We start from the raw sequence: 27312 nt of genomic DNA, 5'->3' as shown, positions 1-27312 counted from the left end.
CACTTTAAGTCTGTTATTGAGTGTCCAGGGAGATTGAAGTGTTCTCCTACTGGATTTTGAATGTTATAATTCTTGATGTCAGATTTGTGTCCATTTATTCTTTTGCGTAGAGACTATCCGGTTTGGCCAGTGTACATGGCAGAGGGGCATTGCTGGCACGTGATGGAATATATCACATTGGTATATATCACATTGGCATATACAGATCTGTCACAACTTACGCGCATTTAACATGCGTGATTTCAACTTTACGCGTACGGCTGGAGTCGGGGGGCGTGGCTTCAAGCGGGGGAGGGCGTGGCCTCAAGATTTAAAGGTCCTGGGGCACCAGCTGTGGCTGGGAGTCCCAGGGCCTTTAAATCACCCAGGAGGCTCCCAGCTGCAGAGGAGGCAGGTAGCCCCTGTGGCGAACTAAAGGGCCCGAGGCTCCAGGCATCGTGGAGCTCTGGGCCCTTTAAATGCCAGCCCCAGCCCGGCTGCCAAAGCTGTGGGTGGGATTTAAAGGGCTCCTCCGGGCTCCCCACCGCAGCAGTCGGGCTGGTGGAGCCCTTTAAACCCCGCCCGCAGCTCCGGCGGCCAGGCTGGGGGGGCATTGAAAGGGCTCCACCGGGCTCCTCGCCGCGGCGGGAAGCCTGGTGGAACCCTTTAAACCCTGCCCGCAGCTCCGGCAGCCGGGCCAGGGGGGCATTTAAAGGGCTTGGGGATATAATTTTGACTATATGCGGTTTTCACTTTACCTGATAACCACGGAACAGAACCCCTGCCTAAGATAAGACTTGCCTGTATCACATTTTTAATCTCATCCTTCAAGCCTAGCCAGAAGTGGTAACACTGCACTGCTTCATTCCAGGCTTTGTCAGCTACCTGGGGACAGAAGTGGGTGGCGTAGGCTGTGACAGGGGCCTTGTCTCAATAACTGCAAGGCAACTTCGGCAGAGCAGGCACAGTTTGGGTCATCAAACATGAGTGAAAAGACACAAATTCATCAAAGTCATTGAGAATTGTGTTCCGCCTTCTCTTCCCCCCTACCCCCCAAGGAGTGGCAATGCACAATCCAGTGCTTTGCCTCTCAATAAGCTGATGACAATCCCTACTCTGGTTTGGTTCTTTGGGTAGAACATCACCCGGAACAGTAGGTGACATTGCTTGAGAAACCATCAGCTCTCTCGTAATGGGAGCGTTGGGCCTAGATCTTGGGCTCTTTTCGCTGACGGCACAAGGGGGCCTGGGACTGCTGGGATCTGTGATCCTAGGAAGATGTTTACCCACTGTAGCTTGGGCCCTTGGTTCTGGTGACCTCGAACTAGCTCTGCCATCTCAGTGGTAGGGGAGCCTGGAAATGTTATTTTGCTTGTAGAGGGTAGCAGCTGGCATTATGAAATCCACCTGGGCCATTAAGCCTGACCGGGGTCAGTCTGCTCAAACTGGCAGAAATTGTGATGGGGATGGTCCCTGAGAATCACTGGACCAGCCCCTGGCTTGAGGACTGGCTGGAGCCTAGCACAGTCTTTAATAAGGATAATGAAGGGCTTAGGAATAGTGGCAGAGTGACTGATGGGAATGAAGGTACGGGGTTGGAAATTACAGTATCCGAGGTAGAAGCCAAACTTGAACAGCTTAACGGTAGTAAATCAGGCGGCCCGGATAATCTTCATCCTAGAATATTAAAGGAATTGGCGAGTGAAATTGCAAGCCCGTTAGCGATAATTTTTAACGAATCTCTGAACTCGGGGGTTGTACCGTTTGACTGGAGATTAGCTAATATAGTTCCTATTTTCAAGAAGGGGAAAAAAAGTAACCCGGGTAACTACAGGCCTGTTAGTTTAACATCTGTAGTATGCAAAGTCATGGAAAAAATATTAAAGGAGAGAGTAGTTACGGACCTTGAGGTCAATGGCAATTGGGACAAATTACAACATGGTTTTACGAAAGGTAGATCGTGCCAAACCAACCTGATCTCCTTCTTTGAGAAAGTAACAGACTTTTTAGACAAGAGAAATGCGGTGGATCTAATATATCTTGATTTCAGTAAGGCGTTTGATACGGTACCGCATGAGGAATTACTGGTTAAATTGGAAAAGATGGGGATTGAAATGAAAATCCAGAGGTGGATAAGGAACTGGTTAAAGGGGAGACTGCAGCGGGTCGTATTGAAAGGTGATCTGTTGGGTTGGAGGGAGGTTACCAGTGGAGTTCCTCAAGGTTCGGTTTTGGGTCCGATCTTATTCAATCTATTTATCACTGACCTCGGAACCAAAAGTAGGAGTGGGCTGATAAAGTTTGCGGATGACACGAAGTTGGGAGGTATTGCCAATTCGGAGAAGGATCGGGATATCCTCCAGGGAGATTTGGATGACCTTGTAAACTGGAGTATTATTAATAGGATGAAATTCAATAGTGAGAAGTGTAAGGTTATGCATTTAGGGATGACTAACAGGAATTTTAGTTATAAGCTGGGGACGCACCAGTTGGAAGTAGGAGGAGAAGGACCTCGGAGTCCTGGTTGATTGCAGGATGACTATGAGTCGGCAATGTGATGTGGCCGTTAAAAAAGCTAAAGCGGTCTTGGGATGCATTAGGCGAGGTATTTCTAGTAGAGATAAGGAGGTGCTAGTCCCGTTATACAAGGCGTTGGTGAGACCTCATTTGGAGTACTGTGTGCAGTTTTGGTCTCCCATGTTTAAGAAGGACGAATTCAAACTGGAACGGGTACAAAGAAGGGTCACTAGAATGATCCGAGGAATGGAAAGCCTGTCGTATGAAAAGAGACTTGAGGAGCTCGGTTTGTTTTCCTTAACCAAAAGAAGGTTGAGAGGAGATATGATTGCTCTCTTTAACTATATCAGAGGGATAAATACCAGGGAGGGAGAGGAATTATTTCAGCTCAGTACTAATGTGGACACGAGAACAAATGGATATAAATTGGCAGTCGGGAAGTTTAGGCTTGAAATTAGACGAAGGTTTCTAACCATCAGGGGAGTGAAATTCTGGAACAGCCTACCGAGGGAAACAGTGGGGGTGAAGGACCTCTCTGGCTTTAAGTTTAAGCTTGATAAGTTTATGGAGCGAATGGTTTGATAGGATAACACTATTTAGTCAATAGGTCAATAACGTGCCGCCACTGGTAATTAGTACCGAGGGTCAATGTTGGGATATTGAAAGTCTTTTTCCCGAGTGTCTGGCTGGAGAGTCTTGCCCGCATGCTCGGGGTTCAGCTGATCGCCATATTTGGGGTTGGGAAGGAATTTTCCTCCAGGGTAGATTGGCAGTGGCCCTGGAGGTTTTTCGCCTTCCTCTGCAGCATGGGGCAGGGGTCGCTTGCTGGAGGATTACCTGCTACTTGAAGTCTTTAAACCAGGATTTGGGGACTACAACAGCTGAGTCAAGGGAGAGAATTATTCCAGGAGTGGGTGGGTCAGCTTTTGTGGCCTGCATTTTGCGGGAGGTCAGACTAGATGATCATAATGGTCCCTTCTGATCTTAAGTTCTATGATTCTATGATTCCATCACTACATGCAGCTTCATCAGGCTCTAGCTCAGGGATGACTCATCACCTCACAGTGGGGCTTGGTGACATGTCCCAGCCCATGGGTCTATTATTAGTAGTTGAATGTTAAGGAAGAGCGAGGAACTCATGGCATTAGAATTGCCAGCAGGAAGAGCCGACAATGCTGAACTCAGGCTCTGACCGGCTAAAAGCCTTTCTGCACAGCTTTAAACTGCATTTTTTAAATCATTTCCATCAAAGCAGGGTTTTCAGCTCCAATCTAAGGGTCAGTGTATGGACTGAACCTGTAGCAGGCATGCCCGCAGGACCAGCACTTCTCTGTGCACCTAGCAGCTTCTGCAGAAATTGTTTTCTTTTCCATAAATAAATTAAAAAAAAAGATTCTAGCTCTTAGAGTTCTGGAGAAAACCTCCTGCATGTAACTTAATGCAGCACTGTCTGCAGAGGAACTCCACTACATGGGTTTGGTTTTACTGCAAAGAAAAACCTGCAGCACCATCTCAGAGCCTGGATCAATTGACTCAGGCTTACAGGTCTTGGGTGGCGGAGCTAAAAATAGCAGTGTAGGCATTCCTGCTCAGGCTGGAATCCGGGTTCTGAGACCTGGCGAGGGGGTGGGGTTCTCTGAGTCTGGGCCTCAGCCCTAGTGAGAACACCCACACAGCTATTTTGGGCCCTGGAGCCTGAGCCTGGCAAGCCCATTGCAGTATATACCAAGTGCAATGTGGCCTAATGTTGCCCGAAGTTTATCTGCTGCCGTCCAGCCTTTAGTCTGTCATAAATGAAGCCATTCTTAATCCTTTCGATGGCTGACATTTGCCAAGATGCTAGCCCGGGGGAGCGTGTTTAGAGGGGTGTGTGCAATGTCTGCAGTCGCCAAATGAACACAAGAGTCACAGGAACCAGTTGACCCTCTATTAAGTATTTAGCAGACTTCCCAGGGCTGCTGCCCAATGATACGAGACAGCCAGAGTCTTTCCTATCAAACATGAAAATGTTTTATTAACATACAGAGAAGAAAAAGACAGGGCATAACATGTCATGATTTGCTATATATTGCTCTTTCCAAGACAAATTGATGGACTGGAGCCCTGTGACAGGTTAACAGTGTGTTTGCTTTCACAGACATTAGGTCAAGAAACCCACTAACCCTGGGTTTCATGATAAGATTCTCTCCTCTCTCCACCACAGCTGGCCCATCTTGTCTGTTTCACTGTGATACAAGGAGCTGTCAAGCACTTGGCTTGGGAGGGTGCAAGGGCTGCTTTTCTATAGCACTTTCCATTGGCAGGCTGCAAAGCCTTTCTCTAGTAGAGGCCTGATTTCAAAGGGGGAGTTGAGCCACAGCTGGATTGAGTTTGTGGGGCTCATCCTGGTGAGTCTTTGACAGAGCCATGTGTAGAGGGGGGTGGTGTTTGCACAGGGCCAGCCTGCCTCTAGATGGTGCCATCAGTTTCTTGCACTCGTGATCACCAGATTTCCTAACCCGAATGAAAGGGGATTGTTAAAAATAAGCATCCTAGTTAGCAGGAAGGCAATTACCCTGCGGGGACGGGAGGGACGGGTCCGCAAACAGGAGCTGATTCACACACACAGGCTTATCCCATGATTGCTCAGCTGAGGACAACTGACAGAGAATAAACCTCCTTGTAGTTTACATGATCTGAAACCCATCTGGCTTCTGGTAGCTGACGGGTGACTTTCTCTGATATCTCAGGGTGTCAGGACATAACAACTGCTGCATGAGCCCTAAATTTGGCTCTGAAGCCCTCCTTGTCCTCTTTTTCTTCCCACAATGAGAAGAGAGGAATGGCTACATACATGCTTAATTATTCTATCTGCCTCTCAAAGCTGGATGCATCATGTAGATATGATCTTGTTCCATGGGTGGCTATGTCATTGTATTAACATTTTTTGCTGGTAGTGAAAGCTAAACTTAAGGCCGAAGAATAGCTTCCATTGTAACTCCCTGTTTTCAGGTGCCCATAACTTTCAGAGATTTTTTTCCTTTCAGGCAAGAATTTTCTGGGGCTGGTCTTAGTCCAACGATGATATTTTAAGGCTGGGGACATTACATTTAAATGCATCCATCATACAAAAGGGTTCAAAAAAGCATATACAGTTTCCTGTTGTGCCAAATAAACTTTGAGATCTGTTGCTTTTGACAAGAGAATTACAGAGGGTGCCCCAGTGAGCCTCAAGGGACCAGCTATGCTGAAGGATACTGAGGCCCTCATTAAACAAGAACATGGCTGGAGCCACCAGAATCTAGAGCTGGAATAAATTCGCAGCAGCCTATTTGTTGCAATATTTATAATGTGGATCTGAGGCTGTTTTGAAAGATTTGAAACATTTATAAAACTAAACATTGATTTGCATGCAATGGTTAATGTGGAAATGAATAAACCTGCTCCTTTAGGATGAAGAGGCAAGGGGTTTGTAGCTCTTCTATGTCTGGCTGTTCAATACAGTGATCTGCATTCCCCCAGGGTGCCTGTAATTGATGTCTGTCTGGTTCGAGCTCCGCAAAGTGCCCTGAGCTCTCCTTCCAGTGCCAATGAGCAGCTTGTGGCTGTTGAAAGTATAGGATGTTGTGTATTTTCCGCCACCACTCAATGCTTATGGCTGAGAGCTTCAAAGCAGCCCTTGGGGATTTAGAGGTACATTTCCCATTGAAATTAATGGGAGTGGTGCATCTGCCCCCTTCCTCCCACTGCCCAATATGTCAGTATAGCACAAGGCAGCAAGGGGGTCCCCAAAGGAGGAATAAAATGAGTCACAGGCCCAAATTCTTTGCCAGCCTACTGAATATTAGGAGGACTTGCCTGAGGCCCCTTTCCATGGTCTGGGTTAGTGAGGAACCCTGGGTGCTTTCTTTATGTGGTGGTGTGATAAGGGCTAGCTCTTTGGGGTTGGTACTGACAACATTTTTGCACAGGGAAGATACTAACAAGGGGCAAAATTACAGCTATAAACCAATGAGCTTCCTTTTTTCTCGTCTGCAAACCCCTGCTTGTGCTACTGTGGCACAGTGTTCAGCTGAGTGCTGGGGACCTGCACAATCTGTCGCTCTGCAGCTCATCCAGCAAGCGGTGCTCCAAGCACTAGGGGGGACCCTCTTCCCATGCCTGTCCCTTGAAGCACAAAGCACTTTGGCCCAGATCCTGAGAGATATTTAAGCACTTAACTATCATTCAAATCAATGGTAATTAGATGCCTAAATATCTCTGAGGATCTGGGCCTCTGCCATGGTCCAAAGTCTCTCTTGAACCAAGAGAAATAGCCCGTTACTGTCTTGTTAAGTGAGTTAATGGCCCTTTTGCCTCTCCTTCTGCATTTTGAAATGCTGCCATTCCTAAATGAGGCATCCTCTCTGCTCCTGCCACCTGCTCCCCTGACCTGTCCGCCAGGGAGACAGCCGCTGCCAGCTCTAGCTCTTGAGCACAGCCCTCAGATCCAGGCATGGCAGGATCATGGTGAAATGAACTGCCTGAAAACCAGCAAAGGAGCCTGTGTAAGGTCAAGGACATGAAGAGCAATGACTAGAAAGCCCTGAAGAGCAGAGGGTATCAGGACAGAAGCTAGCCAAGCTGCCTGGGGAGTGCTAGCCCAATGGGAATTGACATGCTGGGGAGGGTCTACTGTTCTTTCTGGGTTGGTTTCAGCTTGTTTGGTGTGTTGATTTTACCATTTGGGTTGACAGCAGTTTGTCCTGCAATGTCACCTGCCTTGCCTCAAAGTCACCTGAAAATGACCACCAGACTTGTCAAACTGGCTTGCAGCTTTTCCTCTCCCACAGGAGCAAATCTCCAGGACTCCCTCCTCCAATGGATCTCTCCCCCGACAAGCAGCGGCTGCCCTCTCCAACCCCAACTGCCCCTTTTTCTGGCCTGTTAGAAATTCTAGGCTGCTCCATATGCCAAAGTTTAGGGCGACTTAGCCTATTGACTCACTTAGCCTATTGACTCACTAACCAATGGGGTGGAGAGATCAATTTAATTAGTCAGCTGTCTCTGGTTTTAAGATCCTCTCAGTCTCTCTGCCACTAAGTGCTCTGATTCCAGAGTGTGGGGATGTTGACCATGTTTGGGGTTAATGCAGGGGGGTATGGGGGTGCTGATGTCAGATCACATGCTGAACAGGAACACAGAGATTGAGGTTTATATACACACACGCTCAGGTCATCTGTAAGCACATGGAAATACCAGAACCCTGACAGAAATCACAATGATTTAAAAATACTTGCTGTTGAGAAAGTGCCCTCCAGCCTGGAGCACTTCAGCCACCAATGAAACTGCAGCCACCTCTGTGGTGGTGGGGGGAGAGAACACAGTAACAGCAGCACTGTGTAACTCTTAGGAGGTGAAGGCAAGAACAGCCCAATCAAGTGTTGTGGGCATTTAGCTGGGCAGACTGTAATTACTAGAGTGGCTCAATTTTCAAACAATTTTTTCTCATTGCGAATTGGGATTTTTTCAAAATGGAAATGTTTGCAAAGCATGTCAGTGTGTGTGTCTCTGTGTGTAAAGCAAAATACCAAAAGTGAAACAAAACTAGGATTTTTATTTCCATTTTTTTCCTTTTTCCCTACTCTCCCCACCCCTTTTTTTAGTGGCAGAATGGAAAAGGGGGCAAAGAGGCAAATAAAGAAAAGGAAAGAAAGGAGGAGAAAACCTGACCCCCTCCTCCATGAAAATTCCCCATAAAAATGTTCATGACATCATTGGAATAAATGCAAGATTGTTCCTTTGTGGAAGCTGTGGGGTGAAAGCCCATCTGAATGTTCGACTATGTCCGTGAAGGCTTTTCACCATATTCCGAGCAGCTCTCGTAAGCCCTATGCTGGAATCTGGCCCCAGTGCATGAGGGCTCCCAGCTGTGATGCTAGCACGGAGAGCGATGGGCCTATAGACCACCATGAGTGGGCAGAATTGTGGGTTTATGGCTAGTCTGCCAAACGGCAGTGCCAGCAGCACCATGCTGGAGCATTGTTTCAGTATTGCAAGAGAGGGACCAGTACGTCCTAAGGAGTCTCCAGCACCACTTCTTGCAGCACTTGGGGTTTCCTTAGAGGTCTCTGAACTGTGTCCCTGAGTTTGATGAATCACACAAATGGACTACCAAGGGACGTGGTGGCTTTGCTATCTCTGGAAGCCTTCAAATCAAGACGGGTCTTTCTGGTAGACAGGCTTAAGCCAAGCACAAGCCAATGGGCTCAAGCCAAGAGGAACTGGATGACATTTTCTGGACTGTGATATATAGAAGATCAGAGAAATGATCTAGCAGGCCTCTCTGGCCTTAGACTCTATGAATTTATGCAGTACAGTGTTCCTGTAGCTAGGTACGCAGCCAGCATTGCTCAGACCCAATGGTGATCAAGGGTTCCCTTTCACTTCTAGTTCATCTCCTAACTTAGGTGACATGTGCAGTGAGCTTGCTGGCATCTGTTCATAGCACAACCCCAGCAGAGCTGATCTTTCCTGTTCAGAAGGACCAGGACTGGAGCAACATGCTGCAGATAGCAATTAAGGACAAGTTGGCAGAGTTGAGTGGTGGATGACAGCCAACAGTGCCTGGTTTTTGCCCACGTTGACTCTAGCCAAGGCTGCCATTCCTGTGCTTGCCTTTACAAACACCAGCGTGACCAGACACAGCTCTCACTGTGAAGGAGCTGCTGGAAAGGAGAGGGGAGAAGCTACAACAGCCCATTTCTTTGTATACTACAATTTCAAAAAAGGAACATTTTCTTAACCCCATTTCTACTAAGAATATAACATCACCTAAGCAGCTCTATTCTATATACATCACTGTGTTGTTACACTATAGACATGCAGGGTGAAATTCACCCATGGGCAGAGGGCAGCGCAATTCCTAGAAACCCTCTGAGCTTAAACAGGGCTTAAGTGGTGCCTCGGACTTCTGCTGGCTGGCTGTCCAGGGTGAATTTCACCCCCAGTGATTGTGTCCCAGCAGCAAAGAGGGGAAGGCTATAGGCCTGTGATGCAGCTGCTTTGGTTTCACCTTAGCTTCTTAATGTATCAACTTGGAGGATCAGAATTGACCTCCGCCAGTGATGTCCCTTGTCAGTTTAAACGTGACATCACCCACAGCACCATCCCTCCCCATCTAATGGTCTTGCCGTCTGGAGACAGATAGCGCCATGGGTCACTCAGCTTCTCCAGCAGGATTTAAAACCCAAAAGGTCCTTTGAGGAAAACAAAAAAGATGATTATAAAGGAACAGATGAGAAGTGAGGTTCCAAGGCAGTGGCTAGTTCAATGGTAAGTGAAGTGCTGCTGCTTTTTCCAATGGATCTGTGAAAGGAAAGCAAGTGACTCAGAGCCAGCCAGGAAATGACTGTGAGTGGGATGGATGGCTCCTTTCAGCTCTTGCGGCGAGCTCTCCAATTGATTTATGGTTCTTTAGGAAGAGCTGTACTTATTACTCAGGTGGGAGCTGCTTCGGTCCAGCCCCAATTCCTGCCCGTTGGCTTTCCACTTCCCAACAGATCCCTTATCATCCGTTGGTGCGCTGCTCAAGGCTGGTCTCTGGCACCAGCAGCACAGACAGGACTGGAAAGAGGTACACAGAAAGAGGTTAGGAGCTGGGACTATGGTGAAATATCCCCTATTACTGTCAAGAGGAAGGGTGGTCTTGTGGGTAAGTGATTGGCAGGGTCTTGGCCTGGGAGAATATATACATATATTATCTGGAAATAAATTATCTGGAAACAGACTTCAAGTTATCATACTTTGAAATTGTTTGGTGACCCTGTGGTCTTAGGGGCCATGCCCTTAAGGGCTGAACTTCACAGACAGAGTCTTGTCGGGGCATTGTGATGTTCTTGTTGTTATGTACAGCCATTTGGAACAAGGTACAGCATAAAGCAGAGCTCTTGCAGGCATCGTAAGCACTGAAGACCACAGAACCCTTTGTGTGAAGGGATCTCAGCCCATGCATTGTCTGGGAGCCATTTGCTTTGACTGCTGGGCCAGAGGAAGACAAAGTTTAAACTTTACTCCTGGGGGAATTCTGCATCACTACGCATGTGCAGAATTCATGTCCCACGCAGATTTCTTTGCTTCCCTGCAGAAAAATGACTTCTGACGAGGAAGCAAAGGGAAGCCCACAAGAGCAGTCATGCATCCCCCCCTGCAGCGCAGGCAGGTTGGTTTGGCCGTCCAGAGCAGCTGGTAGAGAAATCACTGCTGGGGTGGGGTGGGGTGGGGTGGGGTGAGGGGCTGTGCAGATGTGTATGAGAGAGAGACACTCTGTCCCTCTTGCTCGCTATTGTAGCATGTTTGGTATGGAGAGGCAGGGCTTTGGAGTGTTTCTGAGGAGGTAGGCATGGGGCAGAGCAGAATGTAGCAGCCTGCCTTCTTAGTGAATTGTTCCCATTGTCTTTGTGAATTCCCACAGGAATATAAAACAGGTGTAAAAGTTTTAAGGCTCCTTTACATTGCCAGAGTGGTGTAAAGGACAGTATGGCCTTACAAATGCTTATGGTGCTTTAGTGTCCAATTTAGAATTGGTCTAAATTTTTGGACTGAAAAAAATTCCTATCAAAATGTGCTCCATTACCTGTTTGGTGCTGACCTTTTTGGAGATGGTCAATAGCCAATATAAATTGTGAGTTTGATTCCCCAGCCCTCACTTGCTCTTCAGTTGCCTACAATGTAACACTGAGCATATGGCTGCATATATTTGTTGACTAATAGCTAGAAATAAAGGGTCAAACCTAGCTACATTACTATTAGACAAGGGAGTTTGGGGATTTCCTCTAATGCGCCCCCACTCCCATTCTCCATCCATTGTATTGTAGTTTAAATAAATTACCAACATAATTGAAACTGGCATGATTATATTGCATTATTTTGACAAATAAAATTTGCAGAATTTTAAAATATTGTGCGCAGAATTCCCCCAGAAGTAAAACTTGACTTTGTTTCCCCATGTGCTTTTGGTCATGTTTCAATGCTTCCTGAAAGCGCATGGTGCGCCACTGCTGCTCGTGTTGCAGGGAGCATCAGTTGTTGCTAGCTCCAGATCAAAACCCTCTGCTCCACTTCACAGCCCTGCTGAGTGCAGCACGTGATGGGAGTGAGACCATCAGTAACCAAAATGGAGACCCTTTGAGCCATCGTAAAAATAGGTCACTGGGGAGCTGCTAGGGAGAATTTGTTTCATTTTGGTCCCTTCCCAAATGGGAATTCATCCTCTAAGGACTACTAGACAGTGCACATGAGTGGGAGTACGGAGACCTAGGTTCTATTCCTGACTCTGCCAGTTGGTGCCATTGGCCAAGTCACTTCCCCACTCTGTGCCTCAGTTTTTCTTTCTTTGTTTAGTTTCTTTCAACTGTAACTCTTCAGGGCAGGTCCTGTCTTCGCTATGTGTATGTACCATGCCCAGCAAAATGGGTTCCCAGTCTTGCCTGGGACCTCTAGGTTCTTTTGTAATACAATGATAAACACCTCCCAAAGCTCAGCCCACACCCTGCTTCATGCTCCTGCTAGCTGAGACATCTTCAGGAGCCACACAGAAGGCACAAGTCTGAGCAAGCTGCGTTTGTCTCTCACCTGAAAGCAGTTCTTGAATTTCCGGCTGACGAAGTAGAGAGCTATGGGATTGATGCAGGAATTCAGGGAGGCCATGTTGATACCAAAGTAGTCCATCACCAGGAGGAAACTGGGGATGGAGAGGAGAGAGAATGATGGGTGTACTTGGAGTGCTCTGTCTAGCCCACTGACCTGCTTCTGTAAAGAAGCAGTGATTGGAACTTCAAAGGAAAGCAAAACAGTCCCCTAACACACCTAACCAATTGTGCAATGTTCTGACATTAGGGAAATATTTGTTTTCTGACCCCTGCAGTGACCAGCTCATGCCTGGAAGCATAACATCTGATTACCTCGATCATCCTGCTTTCTGTAAGCTCAAAACATGTGTACTGCTCTTTGATAACAGCAGCTTCCTGCCCACCTACCATAGCCATACTGGGACCTCACTGGAATATCTGCACCCCACACCTTTCTGTGGCTATTAAAATAAAAACAAAAAAACAAACCAATGACTGAAGTTCCAGAGACAATTACGCAGTCAGCAGCAGTCTGGTTTCAGAGTCCAGTATTAATATCGCTGCGATCACAAGACTGAAGCACAATACAGAAGTGGGGGTCTTTTTCTCGTCCTCACCTCAGCAATTCACATCTGTTGGGGTCGGTCTGGTCATAGATGGTCTTCTTCAGGATCCTACTCAGGTGGAGAGGCAGCCAGCAGAGTGCGAAGATCACCACCAGGCAGAACACTGTCTTGGCAACCTCCCGGCGCTAAGATGCACAAGTGGAGAAGTGTGGGTGAGTGCACACTCAGCGTGAGCCTGTCTGAGGAGGGGAGCAGGGCACCACTAGCACAACCCTGGTAGAGGACCTTTAAATCCCTAGGCACACCCAGCAGCATTTAGTGCTCACTCAGAATGATCATTGCACAGCACTGATAAGGGCTGGAGACCCCCTTAAATCCTTACATACCTCCAGCAGCAGAGAAATTTACATGACTGCATGATCAGAGGTGTTGTGAGGGCTAGGGTGGCACAGTACAAGCAGTACAATACTGGTGGGGACTAGGGACTCTATCTATGGTCAGCCAGAGTCAGCAATGTTTGCTTTAGTGAACACTCAAAGGACCTGACCCAAGCAGGCTGAATTCAGTGGAAAGACTCCCATTGACTTCAGTGGGCTTTGGATCAGGCCTGTGGTGAGCTTGAACCAGCCAGGAGGTGAGACCTACAAGAACCTTCACTGCTGAGGCATGAGGTCTCCCTTACTCACCTACGCATAGCCAAAGACAGGAGTTTACATCAGAAGCAAGCCAGGAGGCTGAGCACCAGCCTCTCCTAGTGCAGTGAGTCTGCTATTAGGAGATGTGAACGCACAATGAAGCTACCAGAGCCAGCCCTTCTGCCCACTAACATAGTGACATCTCCACTGGCAATGTGCGTGCGGCTGCTGCGGTAAAACAGGCAGTCCTCAACTTTATCACGTTCGACTTACGATGAACAGCACTTATGACATTTCTGAATTGACCCTCTGATTCAACTTATGGCAATTGGTTTCGATTTTACGATGCTCGGTCCCACAATGAAGTGTATTGCAGTTCCAAGTTACAACATTTCGACTTACGACACGATTTTCAGGAACCAATTGTGTCGTAAGTCCGAGGACTGCCAGTACAACATTTCTTTAAACAACAGGCAAACAGGACTATTTATAACCCAGGTATAATAAATACATAGGGAGGCCTTGGCTTCCCCAAGACAGTCAGATTGGGCCAGACTGGGCTGGAGACCTAACCTAACACCGCATGATTGCTCTTGTACTGGTATTTGTAGCTATTGGCTGGGTGGCCCTGGAATGTAACAGGGAACAGGGGAGCCACTGTGGCACAAGCGAGGTGGAGATCAAGACATCTTAGACCAAAGGACTAAGGCCCAGCTCCTCAATGAGCGTTAGGTGTATTAACCCCCTGTGAAGCTCTGGGCCTCCCTGCTTTTCTGTCCAATGGAGATAATAATCCACCCTTTCTGCCCCCCCTTGCCTGGTTTGTTTATTTAGACTAAAATCTTCAGGGCAGGGACTGGCACTTGTGGGTATGTGCCATGCCTAGCACAAAGGGACCCTGATTGCCATGGGCCTTTACCCACTACTGGAATATAACTAAGCATAATACATTAAAAGTCAAACTGTTTTGCAGCCTTAATGCTAGTGCTTGGAGTTGTACCAGATGAACTCTGGTGACACTCACCACTGGGCAGAAGAGGGGCTTTTCCCCCAGCTCCTACTGGCAGGGACCCTGAAGGGAGGGGTTCATCTTCCTTTGCAACATGGGGCATGGTTTACCTTCTGGGATCATCTGGGCATGTCTCACCTAGTCTATGCCCTGCCATCATATGGGGTCTTGGGCACTGATGGCACATTGGTCCCTCCAGTTCCCTGCCCATGGCACACAACAGTTTAGTCACCTGAGGAAATTCTTTAGTCTAATTAAAGTCTATGGGCTTAGCATAGGGATATCCGGGTGCAATGTGGTGGCCTGTCATGCACAGGAGGCCAGACTAGATGAGCTGATGAACTTTCTGGCCTTAAACTCTATGAAAGTGACAGATGAGCTATACAGAGCTAGAGGCTCCACTGGTGTCAATTTCCATAACTCCACTGACTTGTCCTTCTCCATTGACTTCACACTGACTGTGGACTAGGGCCAATACATGGTCTTTTGTGCTGCAGCTCTATCCTCTCTCTGTGGGTTGCCTAGCAGAAGGCTGGATCCTCTCACCCGCTTCATGTGGTCATTGAAGGCAATTCTCATGCCGTTCCTCTTGCTCAGCATCTCGCAGGACATGAGGGTATAGAAGACACCGGTGCATGCCAGAGGCAGGCAGAAATAGAAGCCAAAAAGCCACCAATCCTTCACATCCCTGTAGAACTACACACAAAACAGAAAGGACATGAATAGGAAACAGGAATAACCAGCCAGGGGCAGAACCAGGCTCCATCTAACCCAGTGTCCTGGCTTTTACAAGGTCCCCTGGCAGATGCTTCAGGGGAAGATGCAAGAATCCTTGCATTAGGCAGATGTCAAATTATGTTTACATTAGGTCTCCTAATCCAAAATAGTTAGAGAGAATGGCTTATATCTGTTTAATATGCCTTCCAATAGCACCTCTTTCTTATTCCTGCAGATCATATACAGTACCCAGAGTCAGGAAGCAATCACAAGTCAAAATATCATGCAGGGCTCTATCCTGTTCTGGAAGGGGATACATTTTTGATGCTTCATTAGGGATTTTTTCCATCCGCAGATACTATAATTTCAGCTCTGTAAAACTGTAGTAAAAAGTAAATGGAGGGTCAGCTCAGTTCTACACTTCTTGTCTCTGCAGGTAAACATCCATAATGTTAGTCATGGTAAAGCAGTGCAAAAGTCTTTGGTGCACTGACCATTCTGAAATGGCCAAAGCAATGCATTTTAGGGGGAACAAAATGTTTCTGTTTGATTTTGAGCTTATGCTCCAATTCTTCTGTTAGTCTATAAGGTGCCACAGGACTCTTTGTCGCATTTTGAAATGAAGTAATTTATGAAGAGAAAATCAAAACATTTTGAAAATAACAAAACAAAATGTTTTGATTAGGGTTTTATTTGAGGGTTTGTCTGTGGGTTTTCTGACAGAAACAATTTGGTGAAATCCGCACAAATTTGCAAAATGTTTCAGTGTCACTGAATTTTGCTCAGCTCTGAGTCCTGGTGAGTATCACTGGCCCTATACTGAATGCATGGGGCATAGTCCAGTCCAGTTCCCTTCACTTTTAGTTTGCTTTAAGATGTTTACAGTACATCCATCTGCACTCCCCACTTGTCTGGTTTCATCCAGAAGCAAAAGGATCCCAAAATCATTAGGGATGTTGCTCTTATAGCATTTCAAACCCAGGAGAAATCACTGTTTCACTGGATGATGGGATGAATTGCACCCTCAGCAAGTTCGCAGATGACACTAAACTGAGGGAAGAGGTAGATACGCTGGAGGGTAGGGATAGGGTCCAGAGTGACCTAGACAAATTGGAGGATTGGGCCAAAAGAAATCTGATGAGGTTCAACAAGGACAAGTGCAGGGTCCTGCACTTAGGACAGAAGAATCCCATGTACCGCTAAAGGCTGGGGACCGACTGGCTAAGCAGCAGTTCTGCAGAGGAGGACCTGGAGATTACAGTGGACAAGAAGCTGGATATGAGTCAGCAGTGTGCCCTTGTTACCAAGAAGGCTAACGGCATTGTGGAAGTAGAGCAAGAGTCAGTCTACATTCCTCATTATCGACACAAGGTCGCAACAACTTTTCACATAGTTCTTTCCCACTCGCCTCACACAATCCTCGCTTCTACAAATCTCGCGTTATTAGGGTTACAGCTAGCCTGACTCTTGCTCTACTTCCACAACATATTGGGCTGTGTAGCAGGGTGGACCCCTGCTCCTGCCCGGAAGGGGTTAAAAACAGCCCTGGGAAGGGAATGTGGCTGGAGAAAGCAGCTTTTAAGCTGGGCTGATTGGGAAGTGGCTGCAGCTGGGCCACGCCCCAATCAGGCCCAGCTGGCCCCTATAAGAGACAGAGAAGCCAGAAGCCCAAGACAGTCTCACTCTGCATTCAGAGGGAGATGGGCCTGGCTGCAGGGAGCTAGACCGGGTACCTGAGTGGAGCAGGGCTGGGGAAAGGCAAAGGAGCTGGGGAGCTCCAGCCTGGAAAGCCCCAGGCTGCCGCCTAGCAGAGGGCTAACAGGTACTGGGGGGTTGCAGAGGCAGCCCAGGGGTAGGCCAAAGCAGCAGGTCCAAACCCTCCTTGCCAGTGATGAATAGGCTGATACTGCAGTCTGCCCCAGGATGTGGGGCTAGACAATGACTGGCAACAGCCATACACTGAGGCAAGGTGGGGATAGAGGGTGGGGGTTCCCTGAGAGGGGAGACCCTGCGAGAAAGGGGTTACTGCCAGGGGGCAGCACCCCATGTAAAAGGGCACTGGGATCCAGGGAGGGACTCAGGGCCAGGGAACAGGCGGATCACTGGCCTGCAGAGGGCACTCTGTGCTGGAAGCCAAGCTAATTCCCCGGAGTCACCAGCAGGAGGCGCCGCAGGGGTGAGTCCGGCCCGTTACAGGCTATATTAGTAGGAACATTGCCAGCAGATCAAGGGAAGTGATTATTCCCCTCTATTCAGCATGGGTGAGGCCACACCTGGAGAATTGTGTCCAGTTTTGGTCCCTCCACTATAGAAGGGATGTGGACAAATTGGAGAAAGTCCAGCAGAGGGCAATGAAAATGATTAGGGGGCTGGGGCACTTAATGAGGAGAGACATATCTGGCTTTAAGACTAAGCTTAGAGAAGGGTCTGAATCCAAACCCTTAATCTGAGCACCATCAGACTTCAGAAAAATGTGGTTCTAGATCGAGATCCCACCTGGCTTCTGGCTCCACAATGGGCTGAACCAAAGCTCTATATCCAACCTCCACCCTGCGATTTGCAGCTCAGATGTGAGCCCACTGCCTTTGGAGCTTTGCCCAGTACTATTATCGCCTCGCTGGCACTGAGGGGCTGTGCACCATCCATTCCCATCTGCATGCTAGGAGTGAGCACCAGAAGGGGAGTGCCTCCTCCTCCTCCTCACTAAAACAGCGGTGGAGTACGCACCAGGGTAAATCTGGAGTTCTGTTCAGCGGACAGCATGCAGACCCAGAGCATCTGCTCGCGATAGTTCAGCTCCACCATGTCGAAGGCAATGGCTTCAGGGACGGCCAGGACGATAGCCACAGCCCAGATCAGCATCACCTCGACTGCCTTCCACATGGGGATCCCTATGCCCTGGATCCGGCTCCAGGAGGCCACCGCTCTGTACCTGCCGGACACAACAGGATGTTACTGCCTTCATTTCACACGCTGCAACTCACTGTGACAGGATGAGAGCCCCGTCCCCTGCTAGAAAGAGCTAAGGCAAACTTTGGTCTCAGGAAGTCACCCCCTCTGGACTGGTGCTGGGTTTAGTCTGAAAGAGGGGGAAATCCAGCTGGGGCCTGGAAAGAGTGCTGACAGGCAGCTCCTTCCAGATGCTCAGTTGGGACCTGGCTGGCAAGAATGGGTTGCTAGCAGGAAGGACTGAGCCAAGAAGACAGTGGCTGAATCTGAACGATGTGTCTGAGAGGTGCAGAGCCACTGTGCATGGCTGGTCATTACTTACAGGAGCAGGGCCTGGAAGTGCAGCCTGGCTGGTGAAAGAGTTTGTTGTCTTGTACCTTTTGAGCTTTGTTTTGCAGAACTCCTTTCCCCAATGGGTCAGGTGCTTTGGACTCAGTTGCCTGGAGGGCAAGGCTGCTATTACAGCTGGGTAGGTCACAGGGCACTGGGGGGAAGCTGAGGCAGAACACACACAGGACCATGCTGTGCTGTAAGGGGACAAGTGCAGGCCATGCGCTGTCACGCTCACAGGCGGAAGGGTCCAGGGAGCAGAGTTGCAAGAAAAGCAACTGCCTGGAGGGCTGAGAAGCCCCAACCCTGCCTTAGACTTAGAGCATCTTCAATCTCCCCTGCATGTCAGTTACCCCACTGCCTTGGGCATCAGTGAGTGTCACAGGGTCTGAGTGAGGCTCAAAGCATATTAAGCATCTTCTCTGAATTCGGCTCACGGGGAAGCAGGGACCATGTGGGACCAGTGGGCTGCACTGTGGCTATGTGAGGGAGTATGCCCCCCCAGTAATGAAAGAGTTAACTGGAAACTGAGAGCAAATAGCGCCCCTGGTTGCACCAGGAGGGTGGGAGGTGAAGCCAAGCTGGGGGCGGAACTGGGTGGTGGGAATCCAGGGGGAAGCCCGGTCTGTAGGGAGAGGGGTGAATAGCTCTGCAGTCCGTCTCTGCATGCTGGAGAGTGGAGGAGGGGCCTGGAGAGAAGCAGGTGCACAGGCAGCCCAGGGAGGGGCTGTGGGAAGGGCCAAGGTAGGAAGAAGTCCAGGGAGGCAGCACGGAGTCTGAGGGAGCAGAGCTCAGCTGCTCACCACAGGGTGCCTGGCCTGGAACCTGGAGCAGAGGGCAGGCCTGAGTTCCCCTGCCCTCCAGGACCAGTGGGGCGGGAAGCCCCTGCCACAAAGGGGAGAAGGACAATTGAGTTTGGAGCCAGGGAGAAAGCACTAGGAGGTGTCGCTCTGCCCGAGAGCCCGAGGGCAGCCCTGCAGAGCCCAGGTCAGGGTGAAGCATTTGTTGATTTGAGTTTAGTTTATTGGATTCTTTGTTTACCCCCCAAGGTGGGGGGGGCACTAAATGTGACCTGGCTGGCCAACCATGGCAGGGCCGGAGCAGGTGTCTGCAGGGGGAGCTAGAGGAGAGCCAGCCATGCCATCCCCAGACACGAGGGAGCACATCAGCACTGAGTCCACTCTTCAATCGGCTGCCTCAAGGACAGCAAAGGGCTGTGCACTGATTAAATTGACCTGGTTGCAGAACATGGTGGTGACAACAGGTTCATTACCTGTCTATGCTGAGTGCACAGAGGCTGAGGACGGTGATGCCCACAGATGCCTTCTGAATGAATGGAACCAGCTTGCACACCTGGACGCCGAATGGCCAGTCTTCTGCCAATAGCTGAGAAAGAGGACGAAGACGCACATGATTAACAGGCCTTGTCAGGCTTTTTGGATCAGGTTGTTCCCTTCATGGAAAGGGGAGGACGCTATGAAACACTTGGATGTTACCTCCACTGGGATTCGGGGTGACCTTTCTTGGGCTGTGTGAGCATGGAGTTGTACAGTGGCTTGTCACACTGGGAATAAGTCCTCTCCCATGAGCACACTTTTAGGAGGAGGGTTTATTGTGCTGAGGGGTGGTCCAGAAGCCAATATGTGAACCCAAACACTGGCATTTTTTGAGAGGTACAGAATTCAACTTTGACCCCTTTGGGCCGGAAGCCCCCCTGGCAGTTGAGTTCTGGGCGGGCCTCCCATTTTCAAGGGGCTCATCTTTAGCTGCTGCTGAAATCTCACAAGAACAGCTGCTGATTTTCAGTGCCATCAGATTCCAGGCAAGCTCGGATTCAGCCTTGTATCCAAACTTGAACTTACTGCTCATATAAATGTAGATCTCAACACCAACTCCTCTGTGCAGCACTAGCTGCTTTAGCCAGTAGTTCATTGCATGAGACTGAGGCCCAGATCCTCACAGGCATTTAGGTCCCTGACTCCCACTGGAATCAATGGGAGTTTAGGTGTCTAAATACTTTTGAGGATCCAGGCCTAAAAGCATAAAAATGGCCAACTTGCTGAAGGCTCTAATTGACAGAGCACCCTTCAATGTTTCAGAAGTCACTGAACAGACTCAGACAAGGAACAACAAGGAAACATTTAGGATCAGATCCTAATTAAACTTGACTGAGATCAGGATTTGGTCATTAGAGAATAAACTAACCAGTTTATAATCTTGTATTTGCTAGGAGTCAAATTCTGTTCTACCTTACCCACTTGACTTCAATGGAAACCCTTATCTGAGTAAGGCAACCTGGGTTGGCCCTAGGTAGCCACCCATAAAGATTTAAAAATAATAAGTTCTATGATTAGAAAGGACTCATTTTACTTTAACATACTGGCTCAAATTCATCCCATTGAACCCAATGACATTATACCAGGTCTTAATTTGTCCCATTGAGTTTACTAAGGACACTATCTCTAATTTGGCAGGATAATGTACTCATGCTAAGTTGTTAAGTTAATATATAATTGAACATCACCATTTGAAATCCAGTTATGGGGCTTGTTTTGCACATGTGCAAAAAAGGAACAATGCAACCTTACATTAAGACACTACAGAGTTAGGTTGACGTAAGGCAGCTTATGTTGACATAACTATGTCAGTGTCCACACTACAGCCTTGCTCCCGCCGATATAAGTGCCTAGGGGTTGAGGTAGGCTTGAGAGCCTGAGCTCCAGCCTGAACCGAAACATCTGTGCAGTTGTTTTTAATGTGCCAGCCAAATCTCCACCAGAAAATGTCTATGGCATCAGGCTAGGAGGCTCGCTCAGAGGGCTTGTAACACTATTGCTTATGTTGGTATAACTGATGTTGCTCAGGGGTCTGACAAAGCAATCCCCCTGAGCAATGTAAGTTATTCTGATCTAAGCACTGGTGTGGACAGTGCTATGTCAGCAGGAGAAAGCTTCTCCCACTGTCATAGCTACTGTCTTTTGCACAGGTGGATTTATTTTGCCAGTGAGAGAGCTCTTTCCCATCAGCATAGAGCTTCTGCACTAGCAGCACGACAGCTGTGCTGCTGTAGCGATTCTAGTGTGGACTAGCCCTCAGATGCAGCATAGACATACCCTTAGGGCCTGATCCATTGTCTTCAATGGGGTTTGGAGCAGCCATTTAATCTATCAGTTCCCCACCTATAAAAAGGGTATTGTGAAGGTTGACATGCATTATGATTATGTGATGCTTGGATACTATGGAAATGAAGCTGAGATACTCACCTAGAGAGATGTTAGTGGAGTTAATAATCTGGTAGGAGGGTCTGTATTATAAACTGACATTTCCGCTCCTCAGGCATATTGGAACATAAAGCTCATCTGTGCAAGAGTCAGAGTTTTCCTGGGAGCCAGTCCAAGCCTATGCAATGAGCTCCTCCAGGAACTAAGGGTATGTCTACACTACCCACCGGATCGGCGGGTAGCAATCGATCTATCGGGGATCAATTTATCGCGTGTAGTGTAGACGTGATAAATCGATCCCCGATCGCTCTCCCGTCGACTGCTGAACTCCAGCTCAGCGAGAGGAAGAAGCAAAGTTGACGGGGTAGCCACGGCCGTCAATCCCACGCCATGAGGATGCAAAGTAAGTAATTCTAAGTCGATCTAAGATACGTTGACTTCAGCTACGCTATTCTTGTAGCTGAAGTTGCATATCTTAGATCGATTTCCCCCCACCCCAGTGCAGACCTGGCCAAAGAGCCATCCCCAAACCTCCTCTCCCCCTTCTGCTGCAAGTGCCAGGTGCACTCTGACCTGCTGTCTAATACGAATGCAGAGCAGCATGGGCATTTTAAAATGCAAAACCAAAACCATATCAACACAAACCACTTCATGGCACACACAATGACAGCAGGAGAGAAAGGAGTTTGTTAGGCTGCTTAATGGACTCCTGGAAGTGCTCAGCTATTGCAGTGATGAGGGTGGTATAAGAATCTGAATGGAAGCCATGATGCTCAGCAAACTGGGATAACTTTATCAAGTATTGTAACACCTATGATTTCCCTTTGTCTCCCATTGGGGTCTTATGTGCTGCTCCTTTTCCCCTACCCCTCTGGCAGTCCCTTTTCTGGAAGCCTACTGTGATGGGGCAAGGCCAGATGGCTATAGGAAAGTAGTGAGAAACAGGTATGTTAGCCCCAGGCTAAAGAAATCCCTGTTACCATGGTAACCAAATGGCCGTTGCTCCAGGTTAATCAAGACACCTGGGGCCAATTAAGAACCTTCCAGAAAGCAGTGGAGACAGCTAGGTTGATTGGGACACCTGAAGCCAATCAGGGGCTGGCTGAAACTAGTTAAAAGCCTCCCAGTTAGTCAGGGAGCTGTGGGAGGAAGTTGCGCTGTTGGAGAGACTGAGCTATACACACCATATTAGGCACAAGGAAGGAGGCCCTGAGGTAAGGGTGAAGTAGAGCTTGAGGAAGTGGGGGCTGCTGTGGGGAAGTAGCCCAGGGTATTGTACGCATCCTGTTTCTAAAAGGTCAGCTACCATAGCTGATACTATTAGGGTCCCTTGGCTGGAGCCCTGAGTAAAGGGTGGGCCCAGGCTTCCCCCTTTGCCCCCCTGATTAATCACTAAGACTGAGAGACAACAGAGACTGTGCAAGGGAGGGTAGCTTCTCCTCACCTCCCTTGCTGGCTTATGATGAAAATGGCTCAGTAGGCTGTACCCCTGCCTCCAGAGAGAAAAGGTCTATGTGGAGGGTCACAGTGAACCTCTGAGGCTAGCAAAATCTGCCAGGAAAAAAGCAGGACCCATGGAGACAAGGACAGAACTTTGTCACAACTGGTGTTAGCGGTGGGATCATTGTTCACAGCACGGCGGAAGAAAGAGGTTAAAAAAAAAGCGCACTGGGGGTTTGGATTTTTTTGTTTTGGTTTGTTTATTTGCTTTGTAGCACAATGGAGGAGGTGGTAAGAGCTCTGGTACAAGCCATGGCAGCCCAGCAGGAGGCCACCCGGGCTCAGGCAATGGCACAACAGGAGTCTATGTGGCTACATCAGGAAACCAATCAATTATTGATGGGCCAGGCAACCCAAGATTGTGCCCTCTTGTGAGAGGTAGTGGACCAGCTGAAGATCCTCACCACCCAGGCCCGGGGGTCTGACGGGATGTGAACCCTGAGGGCCACTGGTTGTCTGCCAAAGATGACATCAGAAGATGACGTAGAGGCATATCTCCTATCATTCAAGAGGACTGTGCAGTGTGAGGCATGGCCCCAGGAGCAGTGGACTAACATTCTCACCCCTTTTTGTGCAGAGAGGCCCCAAAGACCTACTTTGACCTGTCTGCCACGGATGCCATTGACTATCTCTGGCTAAAGGCAGAGATCCTACACGGTCAGGGGTGATGGCAGCAGTACAGGCCCAGAAGTTCCATGAATGGAAGTACCAGGACAACAAACCCCCGAGGTCCCAGCTATTCAACCTCATACGCCTCACGCAGAAGTGGTTACAGCCCGAGGCATGCAGCCCAGACAAGATCTTGGAGTCCCTAGTCATGGACCATTACATGCATGGATTGCCACCAGATCTCCTCAAATGGGTAGGCCAGAACGATCCATCCACCTACGATGAGATGATCACACTGGTAGAAAGATGAATGACAGCCAGGGAATTGACCCGACTACACAAGGGAAGCCCCTTTCGGAGCAAGCATCCGAACCCAACCCTGGAAGGTTGGGCGACCAAACCCCCGGGAGTCCTAGGTAGAAGAAGGGGGAGGGGGAGGTGAAAACCAGCAGGGATCCCAGAAGGAAGGGATTGGCCTGAGTGGGGGGAACCCTGGGACTACACCCCCTAACTCCCATGATAGGGGAGTGATTAGAAGCAATTATATATGTTATGCATGTGGGGAATGGGGACACATAGCAGCACTGTGTCCCAGCACTGAGGAGCTTATGCAATGTTACATGGGGAGATTGGGAGGTTCTGTGCTCCCTTATTCACCTTGTGGGCATTGCATTAGCCCCGCATAACTACACTAGGCTGGTGAAGATAAACGGAGCAGAGACTACAGTGCTTGTGGACTCTGGGAGTGCTATCACCCTCATATTGGGTAAGCTCGTAAATAGTAGCCAGCTGCTACAAGCCAAATGCATAGCAGTGACGTGTGTGCATGGGGCCGTGAGCCATTACCCCACCATCCTGGTGGAGATAGAGGTTCAGGGGAACCCCATGGAGGTGACAGTGGGCATAGTTCCTAAACTTCCATATCCTGTGGTCATTGGGAGGGACTATCCAGGGTTTGATAATTTATTCCCCCCGGAGAGTCTGGAGGGAGGTGGGGACCCTGAGGGCAGCGACTCGTTGCCAGGGGAATGTCAACCCTGATGTTCACTGAGATTTCTCAGGATCTGTTCTCAGCCCCCCAAAGGACCTGGAAGACCAAAAAAGAGAGGAAGGCCACAAAAGCCTTGGGAACCCGGATCCTGATCCAGGGCCAGAAGACCACCCTAGTAGGCAGATGGACACGAGCAGCCAACAGAGAAACTACCACCACGGAAGGTGAGCCAGAGGCTGGCCCCAGCATGACAGTGGCGAGCCATTGGAAAAAGCAGAAGCCAGCCCCTGGGAGCTCAGGTAGGTTAGTCCTGGGAAAGAGACTTTCGGGCGGGACCAGGCGAAGGACCCCAGATATGATAATGCCAGGAAAGAGGTGGTTGAGATAGACAGGATACCCATGGATGTGAAGGTCCGGGGTCCAGGACCTTACTTTATAGTGAAGAAAGATCTCCTGGTGGTGCAAATGCAGGAACAAGAGATACAGCAACTTCTGGTGCCACGAAAACATCAAAAAGCACTATTGAGCCTCACCCACAGTCACCTATTTGGAGGATACCTAGGGGAAGAGAAAACCCAGGCACAGATCCTGCAGAGGTTCTTCTGGCCAGGAGTACACGAAGATGTCCGGTGATACTGTACCTCTTGTCCGGAGTCTCAGCTACATAGCCCTTGCCCGCACTTGCAGGCCCCTTTGATACCTCTTCCAATATAGAGGTACCATTTGAACGCATAACCATGGATCTGGTAGGGCCCCTAGAGAAAACAGCTCGGGGCCACGAACATGTGCTTGTTGTACTGGACTATGCAACCAGGTACCCGGAAGCTGTCCCCCTATGCAACACGGCTTCCAAGATAATAGCTAAGGAGCTAGTACACATCTTTGCCCAGGTTGGGCTACCCAAAGAGATATTGATGGATCAAGGGACACCTTTCATGTCCAAGTTAATGAAAGATCTCTGTTCATTGCTCCATGTACAAGCCCTATGGACCTCTTTATACCACCCGCAAACCCACCTTGTGGAAAGGTTCAATAGGACCCCCGAAGCTGTTGGTGTCACTAGGCCTGAGTAAACCAAAGTTGTGACTTTGGGCCTGAAGTGAACCAAAGTTCTTACATGCTGTGAACTTTAACCAGTCTGCATGCTAACAGCCTAGAAGCAGAATTTGTGAGAGTCAGCTTTTTAGCAGACAGCTGCAGTTCCGCTTAAACTAGCAATAGTAGTGAGAAGGCGGGAGAAAGAGGGGGAGAAGGCTTCATGTGCCTGAAGCTGACAAGGCCAACAGATAAGCTTGTGGATGAGAACTTTTCTAACACGCTGAAATGTAATGCCTAATGTAACTGCTGTTGGGAAGGGAGGGGTGAGGGGGAAAACCGAACAAAAGGCTTACACAAGCAAGGGGGGTATAAATGCTGGGACCCCGCCTGCGCGCGGGTGTGCAGGATTTGAGAATGCTTTTCTCCCTGGCACCTTATTTGGGCTCAAATAAACCTGGTTTTGCTTCTCCACCCTGGTGTGTCAATCAGTGCTACGCACACCGGGCAACGAACCCTGCTGTTGCTCCGCCTCAGGCTCTTTGAGCCGGCAACAGTTTTGGCGTCCCTGGGTGGGCTCGAGGCAAAATTGTGCCTTGCCGGACTCCTCCAATGGCCGGTGGACGATGGTCACAGCCGACGCCCAGCGCGCACCGGTGCCTTTACCGGGGGCCTCGGCAAAGACGCGTCAGGCTGACCTTGGAGGACACAACGGTGCAATGCACTCAGATAGTGGAGAAGCAGTTGCGGGCGACGGTGAGGAACCGGTCCTGTGGATAAGGTAGGAACAGTCCAGTGGTGTGGACTTTTGCCCGAGGCTCGGGACGCCCAGCCGTTGTAATTCCCACTAGACGAGAGAGCGTTCTGTAGTGGGTCAAGGGCAAGCCCATGGTATGGGGCAAGGACATGGTAAGGTTAGTAGGGCAAGGTGTACGCCCCTAGAATGCATTCTAGCAAATTGGAAGGTATTTGGTTTGGATCCAATGACTAAGAGTAAACTGAAAAGATTTTGTACAGTAGACTGGCCTCAGTATCAGTTAGAGAGCCAGGAAAGGTGGCCACCAGAAGGATCACTTAATTACAACATGATCCTTCAATTATTTCTGTTTTGTCAGCGAATGGGTAGCTTCTGAAGCTGTTTGTATAGAGAGCTCTTGTAAAAATCCCTCATTATATGCCCCAGAGCTGCACTGGGAGGAGGACTGTCCGTGGGAATGTCTGTCTCTGTTGGGCTCATGCCATCTGAATTTATTGACTGTGCAGCAAGATAAGATGCATCGTGGTAATAGGAAATAATGGCCTTGGTGTGTGTGTGTGTGTGTGTGTGTGTGTGTGTGTGTGTGTATACCAGTGTGAGTGTTCGTTACCGGAAGACGCCCAGACTACCCTGTGAAGCGATTGCTAATGATCAGGAGTATTCTAACGCAAGCCCGGTAACTAGTAGATCTTTAGGAGATCCGACCCACGGTGGGCTGACTCGGCCTGGCATCGTCCGGCGAGGAATCTGCCTGGGTCTAGGAATGTGTGAACCCATCTTCCCTCCCCCCCCTTCCTTTCCGTGTGGGCTACTGACAGTCTGATCATCTCACTGGATGCAATCAGAGTACGCGGCGCCGTGTCTCCCAGAGACTAGCTGACGCTCTTTGCTGAAGGGAGGTGTAGGAGAG

General features: G+C 49.0%; 1 protein-coding gene across 1 annotated transcript in view; it reads right to left on the bottom strand.

Annotated features, from left to right (window-relative positions):
* Positions 1-4542: 4542 nt before the first annotated feature.
* The window catches only part of LOC123378106 (endothelin receptor type B-like), a 45709-nt gene continuing 22939 nt past the window's right edge, over positions 4543-27312 (bottom strand). Inside the window, exons 3-8 of the mRNA XM_045031603.1 lie at positions 19563-19675; positions 17738-17942; positions 14840-14989; positions 12701-12834; positions 12088-12196; positions 4543-10080 (exon numbers count right to left, since the gene is read on the bottom strand). Of these exons, the coding sequence (XP_044887538.1) occupies positions 9931-10080; positions 12088-12196; positions 12701-12834; positions 14840-14989; positions 17738-17942; positions 19563-19675 (861 nt within the window). The 3' untranslated portion in view covers positions 4543-9930. The remainder of the gene's footprint in view (positions 10081-12087; positions 12197-12700; positions 12835-14839; positions 14990-17737; positions 17943-19562; positions 19676-27312) is intronic.

This window comes from Mauremys mutica, chromosome 9 (genome assembly GCF_020497125.1).
Source record: "Mauremys mutica isolate MM-2020 ecotype Southern chromosome 9, ASM2049712v1, whole genome shotgun sequence".
Classification (NCBI taxonomy): domain Eukaryota; kingdom Metazoa; phylum Chordata; order Testudines; family Geoemydidae; genus Mauremys; species Mauremys mutica.
This window is presented reverse-complemented; position numbering and strand designations above follow the sequence as displayed.